The sequence below is a fragment of the Typopeltis vanoorti genome, chromosome 20 (assembly GCF_054136105.1).
Source record: "Typopeltis vanoorti isolate ZY-2024b chromosome 20, IOZ_Tvanoo_1.0, whole genome shotgun sequence".
NCBI classification, from domain to species: Eukaryota; Metazoa; Arthropoda; class Arachnida; order Uropygi; family Thelyphonidae; genus Typopeltis; species Typopeltis vanoorti.
Genome location: NC_143568.1, coordinates 50,984,486 through 51,001,347, shown reverse-complemented (window position 1 = coordinate 51,001,347; position 16,862 = coordinate 50,984,486). Strand labels below are relative to the sequence as shown.

At 35.5% G+C, this 16,862-nt stretch overlaps 1 protein-coding gene across 1 annotated transcript in view; it reads right to left on the bottom strand.

Annotated features, from left to right (window-relative positions):
• Fim (plastin-2 fimbrin) overlaps nucleotides 1-16,862 on the bottom strand; it is a 324,337-nt gene that overhangs the window by 159,236 nt on the left and 148,239 nt on the right. The window contains exon 5 of the mRNA XM_090409824.1: nucleotides 1,486-1,693. Coding sequence (XP_090265950.1) covers nucleotides 1,486-1,693 — 208 coding nt within the window. The remainder of the gene's footprint in view (nucleotides 1-1,485; nucleotides 1,694-16,862) is intronic.

Genomic DNA, 16,862 nt, shown 5'->3' with positions numbered 1-16,862 from the left:
ATCCAATGTAGTAGTAGACTGTGCACCATGTTACATACACCTGGTTGATATTATTACTATTACATGACACCTCCAGGGAGTCCAATGACTTATCGAGCAAGGGCATTTATTCTACAACTCTCTGTCTCCACCACTAATTCACCAACTACAATCATCATCTACACCAATGCCATCTACCACCCACCACCGCTAGTATTTTCAGAGACAATCAAAACATCGATGCCCACAGCGGGATCCAAACCCACAGCCTTTTCACTGGAGAGCAGATATGCTAATCACTCGGCCAACCAGGCTGGCAAATGACTGGCTCATTAACTGAACAATCTCAGCTTCTGACACTAGAGTACCATCTGCATTCAATAAAGTTATTCTTCCACATTCATTATTTCTTTTGCTTGTGGCATAAAGATAAAATTCTTTTGGATTGCCTTTAGCTTGGATAGCCAATTTCTTTTCATGCTCTGATTAGTTTTCTGCACAGGTAAAAATGTAGTTCATCCTTAGCTTTTGGACACTAGTGTATGACTGAAGTTGAAAATTTCATAAAATTTATAAATAATTTAGATTACTTAATCATATTCTACCTTTATCTATTGATGACCTGTAATGGCAACTTGCCATTAATTGAAAAAAAAAAAAAAAAAAAAATTCTCTTTATTTTTTTAATATTAGTACATTCTTTATTCAGTAAAGAGTGTTGTGTTTTGCAAATTGTGGTGCATGAACTGCCAAGCATAGGAATTATGGAAGCACTGAGAAATTTTAGGGTTTTTTATTATTAAAAACTAAAGTTAAAATATCAAAATAAATTATATTATGGATTCATCAGCAACAGAGTTGTCTTTGACCTTTTAAAATGTGCAGTATTACTATTTAAAAGGCACAAACTCTGTTCTGGAGTCCATATGTTATTTTATTAGTGCTTTCATTAAGTGCTTTACTGGCCTGACAACTGCTTGAAGCTATTGGTTTTCATCAGACAGACAGAAACTTTAAAAGAGCAACAAGCTTCTTCAATGCTGCAATCCAATGTCAGAAAGTTCCATTTTTAATAAGTGAACTTATAGTCAGTCAGTGTGCATAGCCATAATAATTCAATAAAGGGCATAAAGGCTTTGATTTGGCTTCAAATATCCAATTATTTTACTGGGATATGAGGAAGGAGCCATACTACTCTTCATTCTTATAATTAGCAGTGCTGAATTAAAGGCTATTTATTGAATTATTAAAATATCAAATTTATGTTATATATTTTCATAACTATGTGATGTAAAAAAAGGTGAACTGCAGAATTGCCAAATATCAAAGGATGCTATCTGGTTACATTCTCAATATAATAATAGTTTAACTTATATAAATTCATTGTCCTTCTTATAATTTTAAGAAATCAAACAAATATAATTAAAAAGTATATACTTTATAAAACTGTATTTACTCATTATTTTCACATTCGAACCTGGAAATTAAATAAAAAATTATACCTACCCTGATGATCTGCCAAAGAAGTCCTAACACAAGATGAGGTTTTCCTTTTGCCAAATCATGGGCATCAATATTAATAATGTTGCAACCAATAGCTTGTGAAGAATTCAGAGCTAATGTTAAGTTTTCATGCTTAGTATACACAGTTAAATTTTTTGTATTGATAGCTCGTTCATCAATTGTGTCTGGACAAGAATGATTGATAATTTTACTGCAATATAAACAACCATCAGTTTAGTACATATATAATGACATTAAATACAATTGAATTGATATATTAAATACATTACATAAAAACTGATAATTATTAACATCTGACCTCCATGGAGTCAGAGCCTCATCATGGGAAATACACGTTATCACACATAAAGTTCATCCAACCATGCCTCCAACTAATTCAATGTCTACATTCACAACACACTCAGGCAATGTATTTCACTCACTAACCCTCTCCATGCAAAGAACCCTCTCCTCACACAATTCTTATACAGTTTCCAGGGATGGCCCATTGTTCTACCCCCCCCCTCCTATTGTATGAAAAATGTCTTCCATGTTAACCTGATAACAACCCCTGATTCTGGCTGTTCTGGGGCCAGAACAGTCTGTTCTGGCCCCAGAACAGCCAGACTCCACATTTCAGAGACCACTTACTGCCTTTGTAAATCTTCCCTGGATCCTTTCTAACATATCTTCGTCACCATGAAAATTCGGTGCCAAGTAAATCCTAGCTTGTGAAGAATTACTCAAATGAATTCAGAGTTAATGCTAGGTTTCATGAATTAAAGATACCAAGAAATTATATACTTGGTTAAATCCATTATACAAGTGTAAGCAAACAAAGTTTGCACCTGAAGTATTTTCAGGACTAGTGCAACTCGTGGTAAAGGTGTTATGACTTTACATCACTTGCCTTAGTATCCCATAATGTAAAGCACATCTCCTTGCAGACATGTATAATACATTAAGGGAAGGGTCACTACCCACATCTCCTTGCAGACATGTACAATGCATAGCATTATACATGTCTGCAAGGAGATGTGCTTTACATTATGGGACACTAAGGCAAGTGATATGAAGTCATACCACCTTTACCACGAGTTGCCCTAGTCCTGAAAATACTTCAGGTGCAAACTTGTTTGCTTACACTTGGATATTGGATTAAACCAAGTATATAATTTCTTGGTATCTTTAATTTATAGCATAACCAAGTGAAAAAACTTCCAACAGCTAGGTTTCATGTTTAGTATACACTGTTAATTTTTAAAATTTTTTGTATTGATAGCATTCAACAGTAACAATGTACACACAAAAAATTGATATTCTCACCTATTCTATACTAATTCATGATGATGCTCAGAACAGCAAAACAGAAGTTGAATGTTCTCCCCCCCCCCAAAAAAACCCTACCTTGGTGTGCATGCAACTGCAGGCTTTTCACAACGAGTAGAAACCAAAGTAGCTGTTACATTAAAAATGAGCAACAGTTAACTTATATGATAAAATTATTTACTATAAAATGTTTGCCCACATATCAAAGCATCTCCATGTGTATGAAAAAACTGCAACACAAGCAAACAAAACTTACATAATGCAAACACGAAGGAGGAAAATAAAATTTAGCACACATCATTAGGACTTTAGAACAGAATGGTTCTGTTGTACTGATTCAGGTTGAATTTTCCGGAACAAAAAACTATGCAGCCACTAGAATTCAAATATATAATGACTACAGTTAATTATTTACAAATCAATGTTTTGCTAGCTCAAGCTAGCATTATCAGAAGTACTTTAACAAAAACACACTCAGTGAAGACACAAAACAAAATGACCTGGATAAGGACAGCTACTTGCAAGGATGGCAATTATGGCATTCTTTGTACTGATTTTTGTTATTAATGATGAGGACAGGGCAGTATGCCAAAATCTATTCAAGATCATACTGTTGTTTTTGTTACAGTTACCTGGATTCTGTAGAGCTTGTGCTGCTCCCTGATTTAAAATGGAATGTGTGAAGTAGTCTGGCTTTCTTCATCTGATGACATGGCCTCATCATTAATAACAAAAATCACTACAAAGAATGCCATATTGCCATCCTTGCAAGTCCATTTTCTGCCTGTTCATTCTGGATAGATTTTCATGTTCTTTTTTTTCTGACCAAGTTAGTCCCCTTCCTGTCTGTCCAAAATACTGAGTTCCACACTAGCTGTAGACACCTAGGAAGAAGAGTGGGTCCTGATAATCCTTGATCTGCTACTTATCTTGTTACACATCCCTTGCTAGTGGTGGAGTTCCACACTACCAGGGGATGCTGTAGACACCTAGGAAGGAGAGAGGGTCCTGGTAATCATTGATCTGCTACTTGTCTTGTTAAACTTGATTTATTATATTGTACCATACCAGCCCAGGAGGTCACATTCACATTTGCAATGTTGGTGAAGTTTTTCTATCATGTTTGCCTGAGTCTGCATTCCAACTTATACTTACTGAAGATGTCCATGATACCAGAGAAAAACTTCACCAACATTGCAAATGTGAATGTGACCTCCTGGGCTGGTATAGTACAATATAACAAATCAAGTTTAACAAGACAAGTAGCAGATCAAGGATTACCAGGACCCTCTCTCCTTCCTAGGTGTCTACAGCATCCCCTGGTAGTGTGGAATTCCACCACTAGCAAGGGATGTATCTCATTCTTTTACTGAACAAAAATAAATTAAATACCATAATTTGTCTTTTTTGTAATATATTCTATGGCTAAAATAGTAACAACCATATATTTGGCTTTATTCATCTTATTATTAAGATGAATAAAGCCAAAGATTGCTTTATTTTAAGAAAACCGAAATTTTTAGTATTTGATAATAAATAAGTGATTCAGAAACTAGCATGCTTTCGATGCAGGAAAAACAAAGTTTCTCGCTCTCAAGGAAAGACATTATCCTTGAGAATATCCAGATATTATCTTTCATTATAATATGCTAAGGTTTCATTTCACTGAGCAGGTGGCCATTTGAGATCTATTTTAACCTTATCAATAACCAGGCAGAATTGCTGGTATTGACAAGAGCCACTATTGGTTAGATAACTTTCGACAAAGATATATGACAAATTCTTGAACCTTGATCAGATGCCTTTTTTTTTATTATACTGTAAATAAATATATACAATTTTCTCATTCTTTTACTGAAAAAAAAAAATTAAACACCATAATTTGTCCTTTTTGTAATATATTCTATGGATAAAATAGTAATAACCATATATTTGGAAGGGGGGGAGGGATTATTTCATTATTAAGGTGAATAAACCCAAAGATTGCTTTATTTTAAGAAAACCAAAATTTTTAGTATTTGATAATAAATAAGTGATTCAGAAGCTAGCATGCTTTCGATGCAGGAAAAACAAAGTTTCTCTCTCTCAAGGAAAGACATTATCCTCAAGAATATCCAGATATTATCTTTCATTATAATATGCTAAGGTTTCATTTCACTGAGCAGGTGGTCATTTGAGATCTATTTTAACCTTATCAATAACCAGGCAGAATTGCTGGTGTTGACAAGAGCCACTATTGGATAACTTTCAACAAAGATATATGACAAAGTCTTGAACAAAGGCTATGTGCAGAAGTAAATTAAAAATATTATAACATAAGAAGAGGTTCTCCTTTTCCTTGAAAATTTCTTTGTAAATACAGAAGAAATCAAATGATTTCATTGACTAGATGAAACAGTCATTTAGTCAATGAAATGCATAATATACTCTACTGGTAAGGCAAGTAAACAGAGACCAAGGGTTCTCATTCTTTTTCTTAGAGTAATGCATGTGATCAGCTTCTTGCAATGAAGGCAAGCAATCTCTGGATTCACTCACTCATAGCTTTACTTGATGAAACTTGCAGCATTCAGTAATGCTTTGTTTACTTTACCTTGGCAAAAAATACAAATCTAGCATTTTATTTCTTCTAAATTTATAAAATAAAGCCAAAAGGGAAATCTTTCACAGACTAAAAATACATCTAATTTAACAACTATTAAAATAGTTTTTTATTTTACTTTTTTTTTTTAAATGACCTTAACTTTTTTTTATAATTTTGAAAATTATCAACTGATGCAATACTGCTTCTGCCAGTACATATGGTCACACAACACAGCACACTGCAACATAAATAAAATATTTTGCCCAATTTCCTCTGCATATAACTGCATTTTATTGTAATATGTAAAAATCATTTCAAGACATTCTTTACTTTAAATATTAAAAAAAATTAAAGTAAAAAAAAAAATACATATATATATATATAGGATGATAATTTCTTTTACGAAGCAAAGATCTATCCATTCTGGTTATTTCTCTTGGAAGAATAAAATTTATAAACAGGTAGAGAGTACACCTCTATGGGGTCTCTGCTCTCACCCTCCTTCTTGCCAATTTTTTTATGGAAGATTCTGAAAAACAAGCTCTTGATTTGCCTCTCTCAAACCTTCTATCTGGTTAAGATATGTAGATGATGTGATTTCTATTTGGTCTCATGGCCCAGACACATTACTCTTTCCTCTGTCACTTCAGTAAAGACTGAGGGGACAGAGGAAATCTAGAATCCAAGTTCAAAATAGAAAAGGAAATTAATAGCAAAACTAATCCTACACACATTGGTCACTCACTTACCTAATCTATCTTTTCAGTATACAGGAAATCTTCTCACACAGGCAGATACATTCACAAACTTTCCCATCACCCCACCTCCCTCTTAACAATATGGTATTATCATAAAACTAGCCTATAACCTTTGTTCCAATGATGCCTCTCTTGCAGCAGAACTTCATCATATACACCACATTTTTTTTTTAATCTAATGGCTATAGTGACCACAGTATTAAAAAAACAATCAATCCTTCTCCCAATCCACAATCTTCTCTTTAGAAAGATTTTAGTAATACCATCACCATCTCCTATGTCCACGGCACATCAGAAAAAATAACCAGATTCTTAAAAACAACCTTTGCAAACTACCTATCTTTATCTGCTCCACTAAAGACAAACTTCATCCTCACTCAGTTACAAGTGTATATAGAATTCCTTGTTCCTGGAAGTGGCCTATTATGGACAGACAGGAAGATCAGCTACCATCTGCATGGACGAACAGAAAAAAATACATCTGCAGAGTCATGACTATGGTCAATCTGGTCTTAGAGACCATGCTTTGAGACCAAAGAATCAATGGAATAAGACCACCATGCTCCATCACAGCAAATTTAGAAGAGAAAGGCTGCTTTTAGAATCTGATGCTGCTCTTAAAAATTTGTCTGTCTCTCTGTGTCTGTTACAAGTCTCATATTCTACCACCTGATGATGTCTCCATAACTGAGATGAAATACTGGAAGAATTAAATACTATTCTTAATCCTTTCCTAGTGCTGTTTCCTCCTTTTAACATTAGTTTCTCCCAACACTTAATCCTTAACACACAGATTAGTTGGTTATCGAAGAACACACTAAAAAGCAAAGATAAAGAAGTTATGATTCCATTTTATAATGACTTGTGACAATGCCTCATTACATCCACATCTGGATTACTGTGTTCAGTTCTGTCACCTAAGCATCTAGTGGATGAGGAAGTAGTCTGTTAACCCTCGGGAGGTCGCAGTATATCTGAGAGATACATTCATTACTAGTATGTGCTAAAATGCAAAAAAACATAAATAAATAAAAAATAATAATACATGATGGTACAGATTAAGTGGATATTGAATCCAACATTATTTCACAGCCAAATATAGAAACAACAAGAGTTTCATGTCGAATATATGGAAACTATAAAACTTTCAGGATGCAAGCATAAGCTACCTTATGGGCAACTCAGAGTAAAGGTGGAGTAAGCTCCAGTAACATTTTCCATAATGTAAATTATGGAATAAAGCACATCACCTAGAGGACGTGAATAATAAATAAGCCTTTGCCTTTCTATTTCAGTAATACATGATGGCTTATTTATTTTCAGTTACAATCTAGAAATTATTGAATAAAGAATAAAAAAAAAAAAAAACTGAACCACACTATACTGACATTGAAAGTCGTGGTATATGGGCAACTCGTAGTAAAGGTGAAGTAAGCTCCAGATCACTTTTCTTAGTATTTTCCACAAATGTAAAGCACATCTCTTAGAGGACATGTATGATAAATATTGAATCCAGCACTATTTCATAGCCGAATATAGAAACTACAAGCGTTTAGGGCAGATGCAAGCATAAGCAACCTTATGGGCAACTCATAGTAAGCTCCAGGTGGAGTCAGCTCCAGACCAAGTACTTTCCATAATGTAAAGCACATCTCCTAGAGGACATGTATGATAAATAAGCCTTTGGCTCTCTATTTCAGTAATACATAATGGTTTATTTATTTTCAGTTACAATCTAGAAATTATTAAACAAAGAATAAAAAAAAAACAACTAAACCATGCTACACTGACATCGGAGGTCACAGTATGTCTCTCAGATACAATTTACTGTCAAATATCACAAACATAACATGTGCTACATAACACGTGTTAAACCAAACTGACAGCAAAAAACAGTGAGGAATATCACTCGTAACATATGAATGCACAGCTACTCATGACCACCAAGCTATACACTGAATTGTGTAAGAATATTTATATTAAACATTTTGCATGTATCTGCCAGATCAGTTACAAGATCCCGAGGGTTAATGGGTTAAAGGGGAGGTACAACAGATAGTATGTGGATAGGTTGAACCTTTCATAATGAGTCTTCAGACTCTGTGAAGGTACCTGTACAATAATGATAACAATAGTTACTATTTAGCAGTATTATCTTATCTGTTTTAGTCTTCATTTTGGTAATACCAATTATGCCTTATGCCAATATGGCTCATATTCTGCTGACAGATTCTTGGGGGGGGGGGGGGGGAGATTTTTTTTTTTTTAAATATACAGAAAGACTGGAAAAATTTAGGAGATAAAGCTCAGAACAGGGGAAGTAGCACAAAACAAATCAAAGCTTATCAAGTCAATTTAAAAATTTGAAGACATGGATATTCTCAATTCTGGAGTAAGTACCTTAATATTATTAAACTAGCTAGCAACAGAATTCAAACAGAAAACACCCAGGAGGAAAATGCAAATAATCAAACATGTTATCTGTAATAAACCTACAGAACAGAAAACATATAAACTACTTAAGCACAATTTTTAATGAAGATGGTAAATATAGTAAATATAGAAAGTAGAAATCACATAAAAGTGATATAGTTGAAACCTAGCTGAATAAACTGATGAGAAGCAAAAGAAATCGGCACAGAGACTAAGTGAGCAGCAAACAAGTCACAGCTTCAAATAAAGATAGGGATCAGAATTGGGTTGTTGGGTTAGAACAACTGATCAAATGCTGGAGACCACAAGATATGAGTCCTGAGGAAAATGAAGAGAATGAACAGATGGTACCCAATGGCAGAATCATTAAAAATGAAGATATCACAAAAATAACTTGACAATATTAATATTCAAAAACATGGAAGAGGAGAATTATGGTTTAAACAGAATGGGAAATGAGAAGTTATCAATATTTCTTGTGATATTTGCTTCAAGCAAGTATAGCAAAAAAAATCAATAAAAAAGTCAATTGCACTATAGATGGGTTGGGATATAGTCAGGAGGCTTTTGCTTTTATGAGACTGAAAAAGTGGGAACTCATCATATCAGATATTTAAAATAACTGACTGATTTGGGGAAAAACTGCTGATATAAAATGTTGAAATATCCCATACCTGGGACAGATATGTGATAGATATTCGGCTACGTCACCATCCTTTGATGACATAGTCTGCAAGATTATGTAAATCTCACACCAGACTTTTATAGTACATCTTTACTCTGCATATGCATGTGTGTGTGAAACAGAAGCTAAGAATCTATCACCTGATTCATATTTTTAATATCAAACAGCTATTCAACATCTCTCAATCTTCATTTTTTATGTGGTCTACTATGCATCTTTTACCAGTCATAAAAATCTCATTTCTGCTGCTTATATTTTACTCTGATCTTCCTAACAATCAATATTTCCAAACCATATAACAAGGTGGCCATTATAAATTTAAGTTGGGTTTCTCATCTTGTTTTTTTATTCAACATCCTTTTTAATTGTTCCACGGATTGTTTGAAATTTAATTTTTCATCTATATTTCTATATTCTGTGTTTCAGATATGTTATTATTATTGTTCTATTTTTTGTATCTTCAATTTTCTTTTGTGAAATCTTTAGAAAATACTGTTGACTTATCTTATTTAATTCATAAACTGATTATTAACAGAAGGTAAATTTCATTATCATATAATCTGTATCATCATCATCAACAACCATGGGTCCAATGCCCATAGGTGTCTGATGCCATCTTGATATGATTCTTCCACTGAATTCTATTTTGTGCAAGATGACTCAGTTTGTGCATAGAGTTTCTGCACTATTTGAAGATGTCATCGCCCCATTCTCTGTTTGGTCTTCCTCTTTTGTTCTTTCCTTCAATCATTAATAACAACAACGTTTTTAATTTTCTCTCATCATTCATTCTACATATATGGCCAAATAGACGTAGTTTCCTTTTGATTATTATCGGGATCAGGTTTTCTTTTGGTTGTATTCGTCTGTAGATTTCCTCATTGTTCACTTTCTGTATCCAGCTTTTTCTCAAGATCTTTCTATAGCACTTCCTCTCAAATGCCAATATCCTCCTTTCAGATTCTCTCAGAGGAGTACCCAGGCCTTGCATCCATAACGCATGCTGCTGAAGATACAGGTTTCTGAGAGAATCTGAAAGGAGGATATTGGCATTTGAGAGGAAGTGCTATAGAAAGATCTTGTTGTTGCGCTGGCTATTCTAATTTTTATCTCTTTTTTTTGGGTCCAAGTCATGCATCATATGGCATTCAAGATATGCAAAGTGTTCCACATTTTCCAGTTGAAATCTGTCTATCAGAAAATTTGCCAGTAACTCCTGTTGTCCGAATATCATTGTTTTAATTTTTTCAAAGTTGACATAATCTGTATACAGTATTATATTACAATAGCTTAGACATACTTCTAATTTTTTAAGAAATCACAATGTAAACTAAATTATTAATTACAAAAACTTTAATAACTACCTATATTTTGCCAATGCATCTCCAGGGATCCCTACATAACAGGGCAAAATTAATCAGTTCAGATAACAATGCCCTAACTACTGAAATTAACCATATCCTTAACATTTTAGCAAATGGCTACAACCCCAAAAAATATTAAAACCAGTTAACCACACACACACACACACACATCCAATTTCATAGCAGAAATTACTCTAAATCTATCATCATTCCATATATCCAGGTATATCTGAAAAACTAACAAAAATCCTAAGAAAATACAACCTCACAACTAGTTAGAAACCACATAAGAAATTATCATATCTTATCCATTCCACCAAAGACCAGCCACTTCCCCTAGACCTACCCGGCGTATACCAAGTCCCTTCCAGTTACAGACCGTCCTACTATGGCCAAACAGGCAGGGCAGCCAATATCAGGATATTCGAACACAAGGACTACAATTCCACCAATACAGCCACTCAGGACTTGCTAACACGCACTTGACAGCCACCACAGAATACACTGGAAGAAGGCCACTATATTACAAGTATCAAAGATTATTCCTTGAATCAGATGAGCTCTGAAAAACTTCCCAAACTTCAACAAATTTTGGTACATGAGACTGCCCCAAGTTTGGGAAGCATATGTTCTAAGATCGTCAGCCCAATGGCCAATATAACCCAATTTAGACTACTAAGGGCACCTTTCAGGACTAAGACTGACTTCAGTTGCCTTTCTCCAGCCTCATTTGGTTAGTATCAGTGCCTGCGTGCACATATCATTGTTTTGTGATCCCTGAAGATGGCATGTAACACTGCACAAATATAGGTAGTTATTTAAGTTTTTATAATTAATAATGTAGTTTACATTGTCATTTCCTAAAAAATTAGAAATATTGACAAGCTCTTTATGGTTAATTGAATATCTTGTTTTGTTGCTATATACAATTTTTTTTTGATGAATATATTAGGAAACAAACTACATCCCTGGCTTACACCTTGATTAATTCCAATCTCTTCTGTTAATTCACTAAGAAATTGGAACTATTTTTGTGCTTTCATATGAAACTTTCTCAATCTTTCTCCATAAAACAGCCTCTGAACTTAGGCAAATGAGTCAAAAACCTCAAACAGCACTTTAATATTATGATCAAAACCTTTTCAGCAAGCTACTTGACGATCAGTGCCACAACGCAAATGCAGACTTGCCCACTAATGAACTCCACAACCTAATCGCATCGATGGTACACGACTCAATCGAGGCCGAAAACAAGAGACTCAATACCATTATTTTGAACTTTCCAACGGAAAATAGTAAATCACTAAAGGAAGACATCAGCAAATTAGCAGGAGAATGTAACTTCAATCCCAGAAATATCATCAGGTGCCATCGTTTCAGACCCATAAAAAAAAAGAAAGAACTGAACAAACTTTCCAAATCTCATGAAAGTAACCTGTGACACTACAAGCCCATACAAATTAATATCAGCAATTAATAACAAGTTCAAAGATGCTTGTCCCAATCGTTGCATACATGCTAAACCCAACTTAACATTTGCCCAGATAGAGAACAAGGAAGTCATCTTTGAAGACAACTTGAAGAAAATCGCCAAAATAGAGATAACAGTTGGTTCATCGACTACAAACTAGTTAAATTAGTGCAAAAAAATCAATTGACACCATTGGTAGCCACCATGGAGACCAGTATGTAGGCAATTGTTAGATCCTGAATGGAGAGCTTTACAAGTAAATTCTTTGTTCAGAACTTAACATGATAACTACTACTAATTAAGGAGATATCTGCACATTAGCTAATAATTATGAAGTATTGTTTTATGTTTTGTAATAATGTGTAGTCCATGTGTGCATATAATGAGAGTTATTCCTGCATAATTGAAATGAGAAGCAGAGAATTTTGTGTCAAAATAGTAACAATTGTGTAAGGGAATTGTTAGGTTATTTGTAATTCCCAGGTGGGCTGTCTAGTACATTGTGAAATTCTGAGAAAAATTATAAGTAGTAATCCGGAATAATCGTGTATAATCTGTACGAGTCGAGCGTAGCGATGGAGGCTATACCTACGCGGAAAATGACATCAGAGTGGCTACCTAGAATAATGTAACTTGACAGGTTAGGGAGAGTGTAGGATCACCCAAAGGGCATGAACGATGAGGTTCGTGGGTGAAAAACCACATCGAATACAGGGCGCCCGAAGAGGGCGAATAAAAGACAAAGCACGCTGTTTTAGGAGACTTTTTGATCTTTTGATCTTCGGGTGCCGGATTCGAGTTTTAGGGGGAGTTTGTTGGAGGATTCGTGAGAGAGCAGTGGGCTGACTACGGTAATGACGGATGGCAGGTTCTTTTCTTGAGAATGCTTGAAGATTTTCAAGCAGAGCTGATCGCGATACGACGGCCTATGTGGAATTGAGCCTTAGCAGAATGTCCCATTGGAGAAAGTTTCCTGCGGAGCAGTAGACAGCACACAACAGTCAGAAACGATTAGAAGAAAAAGAGTAGTACATCGCCAGGCACAAAGATGGCCAAAGAATAGGCAGTAAGGCAATCCAGACCTACATGAGATGGCGGCATGAAATCTGAAAAGATCCGGTAATGTAAGAGTTTTCGTTCTATGTTAAAGTTCATTTAGAAGAACAAGAAATTTGTGTGCATTGTAACTAAAGGACACTAGTAGAGAACCTTTAGTGAGAATTTGACTGAATTAATTAAGCCCTTGTGGAACAAAGAAGAGTTGTTAATAGGCAGTAATTTGTGAATGGCTAGGCTTGCTTAAAATGAAATTTAGAATTAAGATAATTATTGATAGAGTATTAATTAAAGTGTTCAATGCGTGTTGTTCTGTGAATAACTTATGAAAGGAATTATATAGTAGTAGTAGTATTATGCTTAAACCTAATCTTATCCTTTCATAATTGAAAGATTTAACTTACTCAGATTCATTGTGATTTAGTATAACCCTTAACTTAGAGTGAATTTTGATCCATTGAGTATTTAAACTTACATAACTGTAAATGTTTTATGTTTTTCCAATAAACATGTTTTGTACCTTATACCTGAGTTTATGCCTGATTACGAATTCAAACCACCACTTATGAAATAGAACCTTTTTGGCAGGAAGGAATTTAGATATAATTGCTTAAGCGAGATTCAGTCTACAACTGCTAACTGAATCTGCACAGTGCTAGCGCGCAAGATAAAATATTGTGTGTATCCTTTTGAATTTTGAATTATTTCCCTGAACAAAAGTCTCTTCTGTTATAGGATATTGGCTGGTGCAGCAAAATATAAATTTTGCCAATATCCGAAGAGGAAATAAATCTGAATTAATATTTTAGGGGCACGACAGTAGATTAGAAGGAGAGTTATTATAGAGGTAGAACAAGATATAATATAGAGAAAGCAGCGACATAACAATAGAGTAACCAGTAGGATTTTGATTGTATAAGGTTTTAAGTAAGCAAAAGGATAGATTCAAGAAACAGTAAATTAATGTATGATAAGATTAAACTGACTATTTAACAAAAGACTTTACTATTTAACACAATGCATAAGAAACATGCAAGATCCTTGTGGTCAAATATATGCCCCAAGAGAATCTTGCACACCCACTCCACTAATATCTCTGGCCTCAACCCCAACCTTAATAGTGTCCACTACCATCTTCAGTCTATAAAGCCTCACATACTCTTTTTATCAGAAACTAAAATCTCATCTCCTCCCCCCCCCAGAATTATTCATTTCAACTTTCCAAACTACACACTCTTTAACTCCTTTCAACACAAGGGTGGCATCTGTGCATATATCTGCTCTGACATACCTTACCAAAGAGCACCTAACCTAGAATCACCCAACTTTGACCTTCTATGGGTTGAAAATATCTCTTTCCCCACTCAGTCAAATTCATTTGCTTTCTCTATCGCTCCCTTAATGCCACCAACCACTCTGAGGTCTTTAATTTCTTCTCCTTAAAAAGTTATTTTCTCCAGTGCCACTTTCCTAACAGCAAAATCATCCTTCTAGAATTTAAAGTCCACAATATCAACTGGCTCTCCTCCTCCAGTTGTAGAGATCTTGCAGGTAAAGATGCTAACCACCACACAAATTGTTCACATGCCAACCCAGAATACCAGATTACCCGAACCACTCCCAAAACACCCTAGATCTCTTCCTCACCAATGACCCTTCCAAATACACAGTGAATATAGTGAGTACCCTGGGTAATTTCAACCACAATCTAATGCTCATTTCCTCCCCCATGCAACAACACTTACACAGTCACTCCCATACAAGAGTAGTTTGGCATTATAACAGTGCCAAGTGAGACAGTCTCTGTGATGTCTATACCTTATTCCCGTGGTTGGATTATTCTTTCCGGCCTTCCAATCCAAACATATGCACCAAATGTATCACCAAAGTAATCCGCACTGGCATGGAAATATACATTTCCCACACTACTCTGAACTGCCATCCCCTAACTAAACTCCAGCTCTCCAAAAGATGTACCAAACCTGTACAAATAAAAAATAGCAAACAACTGGCTTACATCAAGAACCCCATCCTCCTTTGGTGTCTATACCCAAGCCTGAAATAGATGCAAGAAAACTATCAATGCTTCCAAAACAGAGTTTGAAAGAGCAAAAAGCAGGAAACTTGCAGCCTTCCCAAACAACAGCCAAGCCTTCTGGTCATAACTTTTGTCCAACACTATTCCCACCTCTATATTACCCAGATGGCTCTATTGCATTATTACCTACACTAGTGGGTGATTATGACAACTGTAAATGCCCACCCCCCCAACTATTCCAGCTGCCCAATATACAATGCCTCCTATATCCTTCTGCCAGAAAGAGATCAGAAAAATACTGTTCCAATTTAAACACAAAAAAAGTCTCCTGGCCCTGAGAGCATTCTTCCAATTGTCCTGAGGGTTTGTGTACCAGAACTGACTCCTATCCTTTGTTGCCTGTATATACTATCTTGCTCCACTGGTATCTATCCCACAGCCTGGAAATTGGCCTATATTCAACCCATTCCCAACAAGGGCAACAAATCACTGCCATCTAAATACCATCCTATCTCAATCACCTCAGTCCTATCTAAAGTAATGGAGAAAACCATCAATTTCCAACTCCTAAACTACCTTGAAGGCATCCAGCTAATAAACAATGACTAGTATGGATTCCGTCACTGCAATTCAATAGGACATCTACTCCCATCTCTGGACAAATGTCATGGAGAAGTCTGGCAAATCTCAAGTAGTTGAACTTTATATCTCCAAAGCTTTTGACCAGGTCTGGCACAAAGGCTTACTAAGCAAATTCCCATTATTTCGCCTGTCTCAGGATTTCTGCAGTTGAACTGCCAACTTTCTGTCTAGATGCACACTATGTGTGAAGGTAGACAGTTCCTTATCCTCTCACCACCCAACTAATGCCGGGGTTCCACAGGATTCTGTTCTCTCACCAATCCTCTTTCTTCTGTATATCAATGACCTACTTCAGTTGATCTCCAACCCAATACACAGGTCTGCAGATGACAGCACATTGCACTCCTCCCTTTCCTTTTGATAGATCTTACTCTACGCAACTCACCTCAATCTACAGAACATCAACCACCACTGCCCTCAATTTTGATCTCCAAGCCATCCTCCAATGGGGCTCAGATAACCCCATCAATTTCAGTGCTAGTAAAACCTAGTTCTGCCTTATTTCTCACAAAAAAGAACCATTTTCTCCCAGTATTATTTTTGATAACATTCAAAATTTCCAGACAAGATGAGATGAGATTTCTCATCATGGAATTACCATGACATCCAGCCTCTCCTGATATAAACACATCACAACCATTGCATCCTTAGCTTCTAAAAAAGGATTTCTCTTTCACTCAAGATGTTACTTCCCTCTCAACAGCTGTTAATCTTAATACAAATCCACCCAATTATTGAACATTGCTCTCACATTTGGAGTGGAGCTCCGAAGAGATCCCACAAAATGCTAGACTCAATACAGAGGATGGCAATTAGATTGGTAAATGACCCATCTCTTACCAACTCCCCCCCCCCACTTTTGCAGAGACGTTTGGTTACTACAACTTGTGTATTCCATAAATATTTCCATGGCAAATTTTCATCTGAAATAGCATCAATAATTCCTCCACTCAGTACTAAGCCTGTTGGAACACATGCAGCTGCTGCTGCCCATCATCCCTTCAGAGTACATCTTGAAAC